At 39.8% G+C, this 15,087-nt stretch overlaps 1 protein-coding gene across 2 annotated transcripts in view; it reads left to right on the forward strand.

Annotated features, from left to right (window-relative positions):
- col22a1 (collagen type XXII alpha 1 chain) overlaps positions 1 to 15,087 on the forward strand; it is a 74,504-nt gene that overhangs the window by 12,991 nt on the left and 46,426 nt on the right. The window contains exons 5-12 of one of the 2 annotated variants that reach the window (XM_005806189.2): positions 11,146 to 11,257; positions 12,596 to 12,719; positions 12,857 to 13,132; positions 13,229 to 13,309; positions 14,112 to 14,228; positions 14,333 to 14,377; positions 14,480 to 14,542; positions 14,779 to 14,817. In XM_005806189.2, the coding sequence (XP_005806246.1) occupies positions 11,146 to 11,257; positions 12,596 to 12,719; positions 12,857 to 13,132; positions 13,229 to 13,309; positions 14,112 to 14,228; positions 14,333 to 14,377; positions 14,480 to 14,542; positions 14,779 to 14,817 (857 nt within the window). The remainder of the gene's footprint in view (positions 1 to 11,145; positions 11,258 to 12,595; positions 12,720 to 12,856; positions 13,133 to 13,228; positions 13,310 to 14,111; positions 14,229 to 14,332; positions 14,378 to 14,479; positions 14,543 to 14,778; positions 14,818 to 15,087) is intronic. The other variant, XM_023345237.1, reaches the window with a different exon arrangement.

Here is a 15,087-nt window from a genome sequence, read left to right on the forward strand (position 1 = left end):
CTGCCATAAAAAAAAAAGTTAAAAAAAAAAGTATGCATTTGCAAAACAAAGTGATGTGGATTTGTGTCAGCCCACCTTGGCAGATCACATTTGTATTTTTTTTAATGCATGTGTTTCGACCAATGTTCTGTGCAGATCTTGGTTTTCATCTATTTGCTCTTCATGAATATTTATCAAAAGGATTTTCAAAACTGCTTCAGCATCAAAATGGTAAATTCATGGTAACAGGAAATGTATGGCTTTTTTTTTTAATCTATGAAGGAGATATACATCTGGCAATATGAAGCCATTGCCAGCACCTGACTGCTTTTCAAAAATATCAAGCTGGTAGAAGAGTTTAGCTCCCAAAAGCACAGTGGTATTTGCAAATGAAATGTAATGATATATATATATATATATATATATATATATATATATATATATATATAACTAGAAATTAGGTGTGTGTGTGTGGGTGGGGTGTGGCGGGGCTGCACTGCAAAAGCACCAAATCTGATCAAGTATTTCTTTTGTGTGTGTAGTTTCTTGTGCAAATAATTCACTATATCTTACTTGCATCATCATTTATTGTTTTTATTGAACAAACAACGGCAATAGCTTTTAATTTACCAGCAACTCAATCAATCAATCAATCAATCAATCAATCAATCAATCAATCAATCAATCAATCAATCAATCAATCAATCAATCAATCAAATTGTTAAGCATTTTAGTCAGAGTCGCTGTAGTTTAGTACAACTTTTTCTGAGCTTTATATTAAGCCAGACTCACCACTTGATGAGAAGATTATTTCTGATTGAAAAAAGTAGTGCAGGCCCCCAGAAGAAAAATCTATACCAAAGAAAAATCTTTGGTATAGAAGACGTTGGCATGTCTAGACTGAGCAGCAGAAGGCTTAAATGGTGCTGTGATATAACAATATAACAATCTATTATCAGGGGCTGATTGGAGTGTCTGAAAATTTGAGGTCTCTGGCCGTAGCATTAGCCAGGATTACCTGCATGTTTGCCATGTTTGATACAGATCACATGAGGCTGTGATTGACACGTGAGGCATACAGATAATACTATAGTCAATCTATCATCCCAGTCCAACTAAAACAACAACCTCTATCAAATGTATTCAAGCTATAGTAATGCTGACCAAGACATTTGGTGACTTTGATGTTTTGACTCCCTGACAACATTATTACTGTTCATTCCACCAATTGTGCCATCTGGTTCTAGAGATTTTAGGTGTTTTCAAATTGAGTCAACATACATGTTCCTGACTGGTCTACCATTCCTTCTGCGTGCTTACTCACTTTTATAAGTAGGTGTGATGTTTTCCTAACAAACCAGATGACTTCAAATGCTGAAATCTCAACGAATAGAGTCTTAAGTAAAAGTGAATATTGACTGTGCAGTATGTTGAGTAGTACTTGCTGTATTGGTCATAGGACATTTTATTTTTGTCAATCCGCTCCAGGCTTTAGTGTGTGGTTTTCACCAGGCATAGCTAGAAGTCGGTCCTTTTTATGACGGTTTCACAGACTTCTGTGAGATAATGTTCCTTTTTGTTACTATTTTCATAAATGAAACTGGTACACACATCAACACCAAAGTAATCATCATAAATCCCCTTGATCTGTCTTTCCAAACAGCTTCTTTCCTAAAAAGACATCTGGCTGTACTGAATACTTCTAAAGAAAGCATGAAATACTGCTTATTGGTGAGATATTATTGTGTTTATGAGACCAGATTATCATTTCATTATACTGCATTAGATTTTACTTGTACTTACTTTCTTTCTATGGTTCACTTCGTCCAGAGGGTCTGGGCTCTCGGCTATTGAGAAACGATAGCTTCCTGGAAGCGTGACCTTTGTTGAAGTTTTAAACTTGACCCAGTAGCTAACGTTTCCCCATAATCTATGTAATGTACCAGTTTGACGCTACAAATTTTACCGGAAACTGTAGACAACCATCCTCCACTGGAAAGAGAGAAATGCTGAGCTGGACCAGTTGTCTTTTAATGTTAATTCAACATTTGGAAGCGTGGCCAACATGGACTGAACGGCTTCATTCACTTCCTCTGCTGCCATTGCTAAAACTACAGGCACATTACAATTCTAAAACAGCGCATAAGTCATCATTCACAACTCCTCCTTCTGTATACTGTCTGGCTCAGTTGAAATTCTGCCAAAGGAATCCAAGTCAATGGGAGAAAGTCCAGATGGATCACTAAAGGGAGATGAGAATCAAGTGGCTTAGAAAGGCAATGGCTTAGGAAATCCAGTATGGTGGTATGTAGCTCCTTGAGGTGTGCTGGACTGGCTTTGGACTTCAGGAGCTTCTCTGGGGTCTGATGGCCAACCTTCCCTCTTGACCTCTCAGGACTGACTTCACCAGGTGGGATGGTAGTGAGCCCTCCCTACCTTGGTCCTTCAGAGTTCTGGCTGTAGTGCCCAGATGCTTACCAAGTGCTTTGGAGGTTCTGTGTTCCGTTACATCTGCTAACAATGCTGGCATTGACATCTTCTTTAGACCTTAATGTTGATGCTCCACTAATTGGCTATTTTCCAGTTTTTATCTGCAGAACAGTGAGACGAAGGGAAATCATTCAAGCAGGTCTGTGCAAGCATCTGTCAGTCAATCAGGAACAGGAACTGCAATTGCTTTAGCCACTCTATTTCCAACTAAAGCACGTCAGACAAAAGGCAGTTGATGGTTTTATTTCATGCAGCCAGAGACTTGAGTGTTTCAGGTTGTTCTCAGAGGTCTTGAATAGTGCTTATCCTGAAATGTCTGATGTTTTCACAAGAGGGTCTTCTGGGGGATTGGAGTTCCTGTCTGTCTCCCACCCACATTCATCATCTTAAGAGAAAAAACAGATGCACAGGCACGACTAGTTTGGACACATGCTACATCCAAGAACAAGGATTAAGACGTCAGAGACCTGGGAGCAGTGTTCCTCAGATGTTGATGCATTCGATTGACTCGTCTATCCTCAATATCGGCTAAGACATTTTGCTAGTTTTCTAAATCTAGATCAGTGTGGACTTGCCAAAGACGGGATTGTGTTGTCCTGATCAAGAGGTGCAGAGAGTGTGCATCTTGAACAAGTTGCCAACCAAACACGTTGCTACCATGGGCATTTTAAAGGTCTCCAGTTGAACTGACTTGCCTGTGTTAGGGTGGTGGGTGGAAACAGCAACAGTCATAGAAACAACATGAATAAGCATCAAAGATACAGAGAAACACACTCTGTTACAAGGCAGCCGTGTTACCTACTTAAGAAAATAAGTAGCTTTTTTGCTGTAAGTAGCTAATTCTACCCAAAATCCCCCAAATGAGTTCCACAACTCATAATTATCCGCATAGAGACACATTTGAAGGTAATATGTTAGAAACAAATAGTTTTTTTCACTTTTATAAAAGAAAGTTTGAGTTTCCCCTGAAGCTACTCTGCGAAGTATAAGCGATGTTTCAGTCCGCTGATGATTTGGGCTCATGATCAGGAAGGACAGAATCACTTTGCACTCTCGGTCACATTCTCACATTCTTGCCACTGGGTGAGTGCTAATTATGTGGTTTTGCTTTTCCGCTTGGATGCAAAAAGAATTACAGCAAACTTTTTTTTTTGTTGATAAATCGCTGTTTTGACAAGTATGGTAGATGTGGCGCTCGGTACAATATTCTGGAAGCGGCCCCTTTTTCATCCATTTACCAACTCCTCTGAGATCTTTAATTTCAGCTTTGCTCCTGCGAAGATATTGGACGAGAAAATCTTTAGTTTCCTGAGGTTAAAGCAGACATGTTTTTCAATATACACAGCAGACATTTGTAATTATTCTACCTTTAGCTTCCAGCAGCACAAACCAAATGGCTCACTATGTACAGTTTGATTAATCAATGGCATTCCAGTAAAAACATCGCACTCACACTCAGAATCAGAAAGAAACCTGGATTTTCTCACCGCAAGAAGACACTGAGTTTAAATCCCTGCCTGGTTCTTTTTTCGACAGAGTTTACATGTTCTACCAGCTAAAGTCTGTTTTCACCTGCTACTCCAACTTCCTGAATGGTCTCCAAATCCTGTATTGTCAGTTAATTTCCCTCTCTGATTTACTTTTAGATTTACCTCACCTTTTCCACTTTGAATGCCAGAGCCAGCGCTCTGTGTCCCTGAACAGGATCCAGCAGGAATAGAACATGGACTAAATGGAAATGCAGCAAGAGGCCGGACACGGCAATGGAATTTTGTCATAAAACTGATATATTTTTTGGTATTTTATTCAGTAGACCAACTTTACTTTGAGTAAATATTTAGTTCCAAAGCAAATACTTATTTTCCAGCCTAAACTAACTTGTTAGTTAACAAACTAAACAAGTTAGTTTACAACGTAAATATTTAATTAAAATTTAGTTGGAAACTAAACATTTAGTTTCCAACTAAATACTTGGTTGTGAACTAGCTGTATTCAAGTGCTTTAGCTTGTTAGCTAAATATTTAGCTCAGAATTAAAATTAGCGGGAAACAATATGTTTCTTTTACAAACTGAACATTTAATTACTAAGTAATTACTAAGTAAACCTTCCAGCCTAAGGAAACAATAAAGTAATCAAGTTAAATTGCAAACTAAATATTTGCTTCAGAGCAAAATATTTGGTTTGTAGGTGAAATATTTGCCTCAAAACTAATATTTAGTTTGTAAAAAATTATAAATGTATTTGAACATGATGAACAATTATTTTTTTAAATTTCAGGCTAGAAAACCCCCAAAGTTGTTCATTTTGTCTGTAAAACTTTACAAACGGCACCCCATTCATTTCAGTGTCTAGATTTGTAAATGTATTTTAACAAAGCAGTAACTCAGTGGAACACAAACGCACGCTGCTGGTTTTTATTTGTGAAAACCTATCGCGATCAGTCTTTATTTATTTCATAAAAAGTAAACCCAAAGTTGTAGTTGTGACCTGACAAAATGGGACAAATGGAAGCTGCTTCATTCTTCACTGCTTTTCTCATCTTTTCCAAGGCCGTTTCGATACTCATAGCTAAGAAAAGCAAAGAGAAGATTTTGATTTCTCGTACCCACAGTGCAGTGGAGCGCAGACAGCTTCGTCACACTGGGAGCCGAAACCTTCATGTGGCTCCCTCTGGGGACAGGATGGTATCAAACTCAGCCTGAGGTTTGAGGCCGTCCGAGAGGACAAAGACGTCCGGGATTTTCCCGTCCATCTTTTTCTGCTGCGGCTCCTTGACAAAACTACAAAGCCTGCACTGTCGGAGCTGCGTGAGCAAAGTGCTTCTTTTCGGGGTTGTGGCTATGCAGACACATAACATGCAGAGTCGTACCAGACAAACAGTGTTTTGGCAGCTCTCCCCCCTTCCAGTTACACAGACGGCGCTCCTTCCAGTGTGTCATACATGTGAAGACATTTCCTACTGATTAGGACTTGACAGCCAGCAGACCTGTGGTTTCAGTCAGACAGGCCCGTCTGACCCCTCAGGATACTGATCCGGAGCGTTAGTCTCTGTGAGCTCCCCGTCTCCCGCACAAGTGCTGCCATCTGCTCCGATCAAAGGAGTGTGTGCATGCGGGTGTGTGTGTGTGTGTGTGTGTTCGCCTTTTCCCAGTCCGTGAACTCATCTGGCTCCCGCCACAGATCGCCCCGTTGGTTGTTCTCGGCGGTCCAAAATAGCTTTTTTTGGGGGGTTGATTATATACTCTGTCAGCTGCCAGTCCAAATTACAGCTGTGAGCTTCAGAGCCACCATAACGCTACGCTGAGCAAATGTGCGCCGCACCGGTGTGGTGACAGAATTAAAAGAAGAAAAAAAAAAGCAGGAAGAATTCTCAGCTGCGTGCGTTTGTTTAGCAACTGACAACCTGCAAAAATGTGACTTCAAGAAAACAGTTATTTACACACCTGGAAACAAGAGGTGGGAAATTCTGCATATTTTAGAATTGATCCGATACTGTGTAAATACATTGCTCATATTGCCAATACTGATACTGAGTACATGTCATTTAGCCAGTAGAAATAACATTACATTATTTATTGTATTACATTAAAGTACAAAAACAGTTTTATTCATAAAATGTTCGTCCTGGTCAGTCACATACACATTGCATCATCAATCACAAACCCCAACTCCAACCCTAAAGTGGAAAATTCAACTGTTTGAATACCTTTGCAATGTATAATAACAAAATGTCATTGAGAATTTAACTGTTCAGGTTCAACAGCCTGCTTAATATTGGTTGTCTCTATTTTGACTTCAGAGGTTAAGGTCAGTTTAAACTAGTGAACTCTAACCCCTCGCCTTTGACCCTGTAAAAATGAGCTGCACATGGCAAGATTAGCTGTGCAAACTAGAAATATTTTTATCAAAACAAAGCCAGTAATAATGTTTTAGCAGGTTTCACTTCTGACTCCAAGATGCTTCGTACTCTAGCATGCTTGGTAATAATAACAACATAAAGTTAAAATGTTTACCAGTGCAATGTTGAGGAACAGCTTAAAGTGGAGACCTTGAGTCAGTTTAATAATTCCTATGTTCTTGTCACACTTACAGTGCTGCTTGAAAGTTTGTGAACCACCTGAACATGGTCATTATTTTCTAAAGAAAAATTATAATAATCATGTGAAATGAACATCCAAATCTCAAATTGTAAAGCAAACCTTCCAAATAAGGGAAACAAAGAAAAAAGGATACATGTTTTCGTTATTTATTCAACAAAAGTATTTTATCTGTCAAAAAACTGAAAATCTGCCAAGTGCAAAAGTATGTGAACTCTTTCATTTAGTACCTTGTGGCTCCTCCTTTTGCAGCCATTATTTCAACTAAACGTCTTCTATAACCACAAACGAGTGTCTCACATCTGCTTTATGGGATTTTTGTCCACTCCTCCTTGCAGAACTCTGCCAGTTGAGTGAGGTTAGGGGGACATCTGGCATGTACTGCCCGTTTCAGATCTTGGCACAGCATTTCTATGGGATTGAGATAGGGACTTTGACTGGGCCAATCCAGAGTGTGAATCTCCTTTCTCTTAAGCCAATCTTTGGCACTTTTGCTTTAATGCTTTGGGTCGTTGTCTTGTTGCATAATCCATTTCCGTCCCAGCATCAACTCCCTGACTGATGGCAGGAGATTCTGGTCAAGAATTTGTTGATAGTCCTGGGAATTGATGGTTCCCTGGATTATATGGAGTCGTCCAGGTCCGGAGGCAGAAAAGCAGGCCCAGACTTTCACATATCCACCACCATGTTTCACTATTGGGAGGACGTTCTTTTCTTTAAATGCAGTGTTTACTTTTCTCCAAACATGGCGCCTGTGATTGTGGCCAAATAATTCAATTTTGGACTCATCCTTCCAGAGAATGGACTTCCAGAAAGCCTCTGGTTTGTCCAAGTGCTCTCTGGCAAAGTTTAAATGGGCAGCTTTGTTCTTTCTTGAAAGCAGAGGCTTCCTTCTAGCAACTCTCCCATGAATGCCATGTCTATGGATATTTCGCCTGATTGTAGACACATGTACATTTATCCCAGATGCTGACAGAGAGGTCTGCAACTCTCTGGAGGTGATGCGTGGGTTGGCCTTTACCTGCATTATTATTTTTCTGGTGCTTCTTTGTGTGAGTTTTGACGGCCGTCCACTTCTGGGCAGAGTTGCGGTGATGCCAAGTGCCCTCCACTTGTAAATGATTTGTCTCACAGTGGATGGATGAAGCTGGAATCTTTTGGAGATGGTCTTATAGCTTTCCCCAGACTGATGGCCTGTCACCACCTTCTTTCTGATGTCCTCAGATGTCTCCTTTCCTCTCGGCATTGTTGATCTGGTCTTTATGCCTTGACACAACAGTGGTTTGGTTGGTTTCCTCTCCCATTTAACCTGTGCACCTCAAAACTTTTCCCAAGGATATCCCATTTGATTGGTCTGCTTAGTTGATTGCTTGAGCACTCACATGTGTTTCACCTGAGTCTTTTACCGGATTGTCTTTACCAGTGCAGCTGTGGTTCATTTACTTTTGCAGATGCTCTGATTCCATGTTTCATTTAGTCTGCTTGCAATTCATACATTTCCCTCAAAACAAGCAAATGGAATCGATGAACATAAACCTGACATTTCATATACAAAAACTGGTAATGAGAAAATAAGAAAATCATGGTTAAAAATAAGAAAAATCTAAACTACACAACTAGTTCACAAACTTTCAAGCAGCACTGTATATGTCTAATTTTCAAACAAAGATAAACTGAGTAGGACTTTTTTTTTTCTTTACATCAAAAACATTGACTACTGATAAACACTGGTACATTTACATATAGATTACCTTATATAGTCTTTAATTTATGTATGTTGCACTTTTTAAAATAATCACAAAAAAGAATCGGTTGTTTTTTGCAACAGCAACTGCTATCAAGCCGAAAGATGTAAACAGTTACATGAGATATATTGATAATTCGCGGTGCTATTGCTCATCATCTATCAGCCATCAGAGAAGATGTCAGCGGGCCTTGTTGTGTTGGAGCAACAAGGCCCGCCTACTTGAGAGCGGGTACGTATGCAGCGTTTTGAGGAAACTAGTCGGCGATTTTACAGAAGAGCTATAGACTCAACACGTTGGAATGACGCGTACGTTTTGTGAATGAATGAATGTCATACTGTGAGAGCTCTGGTGGAGCCAGATGCACATTGTCTGACAAAAAAAAAGACAAAAACAAACCATCATCAATTTCTACTTCCTACCGTCTTCTTTGTTGTTTTTGCCAGAAGTAACATCCAGCTGTTGATCACGACTTGTGTGATGTGAAAAAAGGGTTCCTATTGCAGTTTTGTTAAATATATTTTACGCAATTCTGTGGTTAATGGAAACACAGCTAATGTGGCTCCCTGGAGTTCTAAAGTTTTAAAAATGTCTTTGTAACTCTGTCTGTTTCTCATATGTTGAATATCTGTGAGTTAGGGGAAGACATGCTGCTCTTTGTGACCTCGTAGCCTATTTTTGTCAGTCACGTTCGCTTTAGATGATTAAATCTTCAGGTCCAGTAATTATCCTTGGATGTGGCTTGCGGAACTGAACTTAGTTATTAAGTAATTTAACAAGCGGTGCAATCATATTTTCACAAGGCCAGCTTGATCTAGGCAAAATCATATGCTTAAAAAAAACTGCCTTTCGTATTTACTCAGGTTCTCTTGCCAATTTTTGTCTGAAACATCTAAGTGTGTGAGATGAGCAAGAACAGAAGCAATCTTTAAGGGTTCCACCCATTTGTCACAACACTAAACTCCTCAGATCAAAGTAAAGGGATATTTCCCACAAACAGATGTGAAAAATGTTCCCATTAAATATTCTAACATGGTAATCATCATAGATCTAGAAGAGTGTATGAATCTGGCAGAATCTGGTCTGCTTGATTCCTTCAGGTCTTTGTTTTGAACATGCTTTACTGTTGCTAGCCCCACCAGGGTGTAAATAATCCCTCTGGAAGCCTTGTGTCCCATCACCAAGCTCTGCAGTAATACGTCCAGCCTTTCCCCCCCATCACCCAGAGCAGCTAATGTCTCGCTGTTCTCACTCGCTTTACACTACACGGCCACCTGCTATGAGCGCTCACTGCGCTGCAAAACCCGGCGGCCAAGCGCAAGTGAAACCCCTCCGATCGTTGGCATCTCCATGGCTACGGCATTTGTTTGCTTTTCAAGGGAGTGGCCTTTTCCAAGCCGCCTAAATGTGGGCTGCGGTTGCTCCGCTCGAAATCACGAAGAGTAACGCAGACGCGCAGAGGGCCTGGCCAGCAGCGGGTATTGGTTATTTTTCTTTCTGGCAGCAAACCCAACAAACATCGCAGCTCCACAACAAGTGGCTCGATTTTCCAGCTGTTCGGCTGCTGAAGCAGTGATTTCAGCTCCCCCACTCTCCCCCGCCTCGAAAAACAGGCCACAAACACAGTAGCTGCAGGGTGTGGTGGTTCTGACCCAGTTCAAACACTAAACACTGACAAATCCAAAATTGTAACTCAGCCTCAATACTCAGGAGATGTTTGTGTTCATTGGAGTGTGTGTGTGTGTGTTGGGGGGGGGGGGGGGGGGGGTGTTGTTTCTGGGTTTTCCTATCTCTTTAGGACTTCCCTTGTCAAGACTGTAAGGGGAACAAAGCATTTTCTAATGTACTGGGACAGTGTTTTTGAATAATGAAGCCTCATATTGCATATATTAGATACTGTATAAAATGGCTAAAACTATTGAAATATTTTTGAAAATAAAAGCTTTAATAAATGTAAAAGTTGTGCATATTACACAGTCCTCCTTGAAAATTCTCTATTTGTCACATTCTCTCAGAAATATGGGGAAATGTGAATAAAACAACTGTTGACATATTGGTTAAGTTAAAAACCTATTAGGCTTATTAAAACGGTGGGATATCATGGTGCAACTAATAAAGTTTTTCTTCAAAGTAACACTATAAAATTTAAATATATTGTACATATAACAACACTGCAAATAATGTGCAAAGCATTGAACAGACGTTTTCCTTCTGGAATTCAGAAATGATTTAAGTTAAGATTCACACAGATTCAAAATGTAGAAACTAAAGAAACTAAATCGCGGTTTATTATGCAAAAAGTCAAATTTGTGCTGTTAGAACCTGATTATAGTTTACTTTTCGAATGATCTCCCTCAAAAATGACCTTCAAGCATGCAAAATAACAATTCAGTCACAGCTAAAACCAAGTTATATGTGAGTGAACTTTGCAAAAAATAATACATTAAATAAAATTTTTATTACATTTACAAATTAATTCTCACTTATAAATCAGAATATGTTTCCAATGCATGATCGTTGTAACAATTCACATCTTCAAGCATCCATGTGTAATTTACAAGCTTTGTTAATATTTGAATATTCTTTAGAGTTATCGGCATTAAACTGTGGAGTGAACAGAATGATGATTTCAAATTATGTGCTTTTTTTGGGTGAGCTTTAAAACAGCCTTAAAATGTAAGTATGTGTCGTTAATCTGAATCTGGATGGTTGAAGATGAAAGTCAGTGCAGGTTTTTTCCTAAAGGTACAAATGACACAAACTTGTGGATGAGTGTGTGAGATTTGGAAGAATGCCTTGAGTCCAACTGGATGATGTGATTGTGATGCTGCAGGGTTTGACCTGATGGAGTACTTCAACGTGAAAGACATCCTGGGGACCAGAGTCGACGAAGGCCAGAGTTCATATGTTCGCCTCGGGACGATGCCGATAGTCCAGCAAACAGAGTGAGTGAGCTCCGCCCGCACTAATCAGTGCGCTTCAGATTTCTGTCAAAACTAGAGAAAACATCACACTGGAAGACTAACTGATGAAGGACAGGCAGATTGTTTTTATGTCTCTCAGCTTCAGATGTTTTTATTAAGAAATATTCAACATACTGGCTGTTTTGCAAAAGTAGGAAAAGAAAATAGTGGCTCATAAATTGTGTCACCTGAAAGAGTTAGTTATTGTTTGACCCATGGTGAGATCTTCAAAACAAAAGTCTCACTATATGCACCACACTTTGATGTGGTAGTTTTTGTAGTGCTTGGTATTTGTTAGACTTTTATTTTGAAAGACTCTTAACTATCTTGGCCATAAGAGCTGTCCATGTATGAAACCATTAACTCTTATGAATTACATGAATTGCAAACCATTTATAATGCTCTTTTGTTGACATTTTTGTGCTTGCTTCTTTTATTTAGAGGTCAAGAAGTGTTGTGCAGCTCTCTAGTAAGAATTAGACATATTTGAAGAACTACACAAACTACCATTGATAGAGATTATGTTTAGTAGAGATTCTTCCTGAGCTCTGTAGCTAGATGTGCTGGAAGAAAACTTGTTTGAGATACTGCAAAGTTTTTATCACAAAAAATTTGCAAAAACGATTTGTTGGGTCCAACAAAATGAAGATGCTATGACAGCTACTGACCTAAACGACCAGTTTGTAACCAGCTAAGCTTTATGTTGCACACAAGCCGCGTTTCCATAGCAAATGTGCGCAAAACGTTGTCAATATCCCCGCTAATGTAGAAAAAACATACTTCCTGTCGCCTTCTTGTTGATTTAGTGATTTTCATTGCAATTTTGCCAAATAAGCAAATTTTATTATGGCCACATAACCACCTCATTCTAGCACTAAAACTTATCCTCAAATGAGAGTTCTTTTGAAATTGGCATGTTTCCGTTAATTACATTTATTTTCAAAATGTCAAATTGCGCGATTAGATGGCCAGTGGAGACGCAGCTACAGATAACAGCAGGCAACAACTCAAGAATGGCTAAGCACAAAGACTGTCTCCAATAATGATTCTGATATTTTTCTCAAATGAAGCAACACTAGATATAAAATGCTAAAGGGTAGTAAAGCTAATCTGTATGCAAAATATGACTTACTATTTAGTTTTTTCTGGAAATTCAAATTAAGCTTCTAACTGTAGTCAGTGAGAACTTGAAGCAGAGAGAATCTTCTGCTTTCTTACTGTAAACTCAGTGTACACTGTGGGTTTTTACACATAGAAATCTAATAGGCAGTATACAGTATGCCCAAAGGAAAGTATTAACTGTATTGCTTTATTTTGCAGGGATGTGTTTGCTCAGGGTTTACCAGATGAATACGCCTTTGTGACAACCTTCAAATTCAGAAAAACCTCAAGACGGGAAGACTGGTACCTCTGGCAGATTTTTGACAAATATGGAATTCCACAGGTTGGTCCACCAAGTTTAAATACTATAACATCTCAACGTACAATGACTTTACCCAATTTAGAGGGATAGAAATCAGGCCTTGAGAAACCTGTTGCTGATTCTGTTTGAACTACCGTTTCTTTCCTCGTACCTTCCAGGTGTCCATCCGTCTGGACGGTGAGAACAAAGCCGTGGAGTACAACGCAGTTGGGTTGACGAAAGACGCCGTCAGAGCTGTGTTCAAGAATCCCGAAGTTGACAACCTTTTCGACCGCAACTGGCACAAGATCGGCCTCAGCGTGGAGGCAAAGTCTGTCGCCCTGTACCTGGACTGCAAACACATCCAGACTCTGCCAATCGAAGACCGGGAAGACATAGACATTCAGGGGAAGACGGTGATTGGCAAGAGACTGTATGACAGCGTTCCCATAGACGTGCGTACCCACCTCTATTTATAAAATCTTAGTTCGCTGCAGGCTTTCTGTTTCCTAAAGGTTGATCCGATTAACGGTTTGTGTGTGTTTGAGCAGTTTGACCTCCAAAGGATGATGATTTACTGTGATTCCAAACAAGCAGAACTGGAAACCTGCTGTGATCTGCCCACCGGGCCGGTGAGTAGAACTCCCTGTAGACACACACTGGGTCACTATTGTAGGGATTCTGTTTTAAAGGGAGCTTCACATCATGGTATAATGGCCATCCATCCTTTCATGCATGTTTGAGAAATCCTTTGAACTTCAAAAAAAGTTAACCGATTGTTCTCAAACCCCCCAATTTGTAATTAATTTAATAATGCTGATGAGTGATGCAATACATTACCTGGGGGTTTGTCCGGTATTAAAAGCCGTGCCCAGAAATCATATCAGGTTCCTGAACATAAACAAGTGCCCGTCTGTGGTCATAATCTTTTCATAACCAATTCCTTAAAATGAAAACAAAATCAGCATTACTTTCCATTCTATCAGAAGTTTATTTAATTTTATAAAAGTCATTTGAAAATTACCATTTAACTGTACCCCGACACACCAGATTGTGACACCTCATGTAAGCATTTTTGTATTTTATGTTGAATTTCATAAATGTCTTTATTCATTTATTAGGTTTTATTTTTATGTCCTGATTGGAGAAAATGAGTCTGTATACCTTTCTGTGACCTGGAAGTCCGGTGCCAAGATCTTTAAAGAGGGGCCTATGGCCCCCTTGTTCCCACCTTGGGGGCACCACTGTGAAAGAGCTGTTAGTTTTAAAGATACAATTGTTGTAGATATGGAACAACATCCAAAACCACTTGATTTCCAAAATATTATAGAAAAGGAGCTGATGCTTCCTGTGCAGAAGCATCAACTTGCTACTGACAACATTCAGTGTCTAGGTATAAGTTGCCACAAACTGTAATCAATTCTATCCTTTCAGTGCCCTAAAAAGGTCGTGACCGAGGCCCCCCCTGTGTGGATCCCCACACCGACACCTACTAGTGCAGAGCAGCAAAGAGGTCCTCAGGCAAACTGCTCCTGCCCTCCGGGGGCCAAGGTAACGCAATGCCCCGCTTTATCTCTGTCTGTAGTCGCCATGCTTAAGAGGGAATCCTTTATTTGAAAGTTTTCAGAAGACCGCAGCATTTTTATTCCCCACAGGGAGACGTTGGAGTGCGCGGTCTTCCTGGTCTAAAGGGTGACAAGGTCATCTCTCGCCGCAGTATCATAGTCTGATGTGAGACACAACAACAGGCGTCATTATGTCCATTCAGCTGCTTACGGTGTGAATGTGCCTACCTTTTTCAGGGTGACTTTGGCCCTAAGGGTGCCATCGGGCCGCCGGGCATCAAAGGGGAAAGAGGAGAATCTGTATGAAAATTTAAAAGTCTGCACTTTCACTTCTGCATTTATGTATTTTTTCAAATGAAAACAAAACAGCTAGACTTGAAGTGATATCGTTCGATAAAATGACAGCTTCAGATTCGTGTTGCTGTCCTGAAACATGTAGGGCAAATTGAAGTTGTTCCACACTGCATGCCTTCCAACTGTTCCTCTTCTCTTTCAGCCTCGATAATAATTGATCCTTATCGATTAATTATTTGCAGGGCAAACTATCCTCTGTCAGAGGTGACAGAGGGGAGAAGGTAAGTGAACTGGTCTGGCATGCAGACTGAGCATGGGTTTTATTCTAACACATATACTGTATGTGTATGTCTGAGTCTTGCATATTTAAAATGCATGTGGACAAAAACTTCCCAATATCTATTTTTTCTACCAGCTCTTCCTGACATGCTTTTTAGTGTTTTAGTGAGTGTATATGTATTTTTATATATACATATGTCCCATGTAAAGAAACAACAGAAACAAACTTCAATGTCTTTCAATGGAATTTTATGTGATAGACCAAGTGCTGC

Source organism: Xiphophorus maculatus, chromosome 13 (assembly GCF_002775205.1).
Source record: "Xiphophorus maculatus strain JP 163 A chromosome 13, X_maculatus-5.0-male, whole genome shotgun sequence".
Classification (NCBI taxonomy): Eukaryota; Metazoa; Chordata; class Actinopteri; order Cyprinodontiformes; family Poeciliidae; genus Xiphophorus; species Xiphophorus maculatus.